This window comes from Antrostomus carolinensis, unplaced genomic scaffold (genome assembly GCF_000700745.2).
Source record: "Antrostomus carolinensis isolate BGI_N321 unplaced genomic scaffold, ASM70074v2 scaffold28324, whole genome shotgun sequence".
Lineage (NCBI taxonomy): Eukaryota > Metazoa > Chordata > Aves > Caprimulgiformes > Caprimulgidae > Antrostomus > Antrostomus carolinensis.
In genome coordinates this window covers 1-2,360 of record NW_010309174.1, presented here as the reverse complement: position 1 = coordinate 2,360, position 2,360 = coordinate 1, and the positions used below count along the sequence as shown (strand labels likewise).

Sequence of the window (2,360 nt, the reverse complement as noted above, 5' to 3'; positions counted from 1 at the left end):
GTGTGTGTGTCACCCCTTGGTTGGCATCTGGGGGTGCCAGGAGGATGGTGTGTGTGTGTGTGTGTCCCCTTGGTTGGCATCAGGGGGTGGCAGGAGGGTGGTGTGTGTGTGTGTGTCACCCCTTGGTTGGCATCTGGGGGTGCCAGGAGGATGGTGTGTGTGTGTGTGTCCCCTTGGTTGGCATCTGGGGGTGCCAGGAGGGTGGTGGGTGTGTGTGTCACCCCTTGGTTGGCATCTGGGGGTGCCAGGAGGATGGTGGGTGTGTGTCCCCCCCTTGTCACCCCCTCAGCTCACCCCAGTTTTTGCCTTCTCCAGCTCCCGGGGTGACCCACGTCATCGTGCGCGAGGATCCTTACCGGGTCTCTGGGGACCAGATGGCTCTGGGGCTGCTGGCGGGGGCGGCCACCGGCGCTGCCCTGGGCTCCTTCATGTGGATGCCGTGTTGGTTTTAATAGCCCAGCACCTGGATATGACCCCTCCAAACTGGGCCACCAGTTCCTTTTACCTCCCCAGCCCAGTTTAACTCACCTCCTGGCTTGGTACCTGCCACGAGCCACCTTCAGCCTCCTAGAAAACATCCTGCCCATCACCCTCCACCCTGGGGACAAGAGTTCCAACCCCAAACCCACCCCACATCCTCCTCCCAGCCTTGGCTTTTGCATTAAATAACCCTCCAGTGCTTCAGAGACCCCCCCAAAAACCCACCCCCAATTCCACCAGCACCCCATTCCCACCCAAAAACAGCCTGGGGAGCTGCTGGGGTGTCGGCAAAGGGGACGGTGCAGCGCCCTGACCCCAAATCCTGGCTCAGTTTCCATCCCAACCCCCTGCAGAGAACTGGGTGCACCAGAAACTGGGGGTTTGGAGCGAGGGGGGAGAGCGGGGGCTCCTCCCAGCAGCTGTTTTGGGGAGAAAGTTGATGTTTTTTGCAGTTCCAGCTCTGATGATTCAGAAGGGATTATTTTTGGTGGGGGAGGAGGATCCAGCGCTGGAGCGAGTGCTGATGTGAGAGGTAACCCCAGGGATGGGCCAGAGCCAGGTCAGATTAAAGATTACGGGGGATTAAGAACCTTCAGTGGGATTTTCATCCCCTGTCAGCTGCACACGGGTCCCCTGGGCCTGGCCAAGCTGGAGAAATGGGGTCAAACCCCTGGAAATTGGGGTTAAATCCCTGGGGGAAACAGGGACAAACCCCTGGGGGAAATGGGGACAAACCCCTGGGGGAAATGGGGACAAACCCCTGGGGGAAATGGGGACAAACCCCTGGGGGAAATGGGGACAAACCCCTGGGGGAAATGGGGACAAACCCCTGGGGGAAATGGGGACAAACCCCTGGGGGAAATGGGGACAAACCCCTGGGGGAAATGGGGACAAACCCCTGGGGGAAATGGGGACAAACCCCTGGGGGAAATGGGGACAAACCCCTGGGGGAAATGGGGACAAACCCCTGGGGGAAATGGGGACAAACCCCTGGGGGAAATGGGGACAAACCCCTGGGGGAAATGGGGACAAACCCCTGGGGGAAATGGGGACAAACCCCTGGGGGAAATGGGGACAAACCCCTGGGGGAAATGGGGACAAACCCCTGGGGGAAATGGGGACAAACCCCTGGGGGAAATGGGGACAAACCCCTGGGGGAAATGGGGACAAACCCCTGGGGGAAATGGGGACAAACCCCTGGGGGAAATGGGGACAAACCCCTGGGGGAAATGAGATTAAACTCATGGAAATTGGGAACAAACCCCTGAGAATTGGGGCTAAATCCCTGGGAATTGGGGCCAAACACTGGGAATTGGGGTTAAACCCCAGAGAACTGGAGCCAACTCTGGAAATCAGGGCCAAACCCCTGGGAATTGGGGCTAAGCCCCTGAGAATTGGGGACAAACCCCTAGGAAATGGGGCTCAACCCCTGGGAATTGGGGACAAACCCTGGGAATTGGGGACAAACCCCTAGGAAATGGGGCTAAACCCCTGGGAATTTGGGTTAAACTCCTGGAAATTGGGAACAAACCCCTGAGAATTGGGGCTAAATCCCTGGGAATTGGGGCCAAACCCCTGGAAACTGGGGGAAAACCCCTGGAAACTGGGGGAAAACCCCTGGGAATTGGGGACAAACCTTGGGAAATGGGGCTAAACCCCTGGAAATTGGGGGGAAACCCCTGGGAATTGGGGTTAAACACTGGGAATCGGGGTCAAACCCCTAGGAATTGGGGCTAAGACCCTGGGAATTTGAGTTAAACTCCTGGAAATTGGGAGCAAACCCCTGAGAATTGGGGCTAAATCCCTGGGAATTGGGGCCAAACACTGGGAATTGGGGTTAAACCCCAGAGAACTGGAGCCAACTCTGGAAATCAGGGCCA

The 2,360-nt window shown here is 57.8% G+C and overlaps 1 protein-coding gene across 1 annotated transcript in view; it reads left to right on the top strand.

Annotated features, from left to right (window-relative positions):
- PLEKHB1 (pleckstrin homology domain containing B1) overlaps positions 1 to 452 on the top strand; it is a gene marked incomplete at its 5' end in the record, with an annotated part of 5,429 nt that extends 4,977 nt beyond the window's left edge. Inside the window, one exon of the mRNA XM_010166030.1 lies at positions 316 to 452. Within this exon, the coding sequence (XP_010164332.1) occupies positions 316 to 452 (137 nt within the window). The remainder of the gene's footprint in view (positions 1 to 315) is intronic.
- Positions 453 to 2,360: the final 1,908 nt, after the last annotated feature.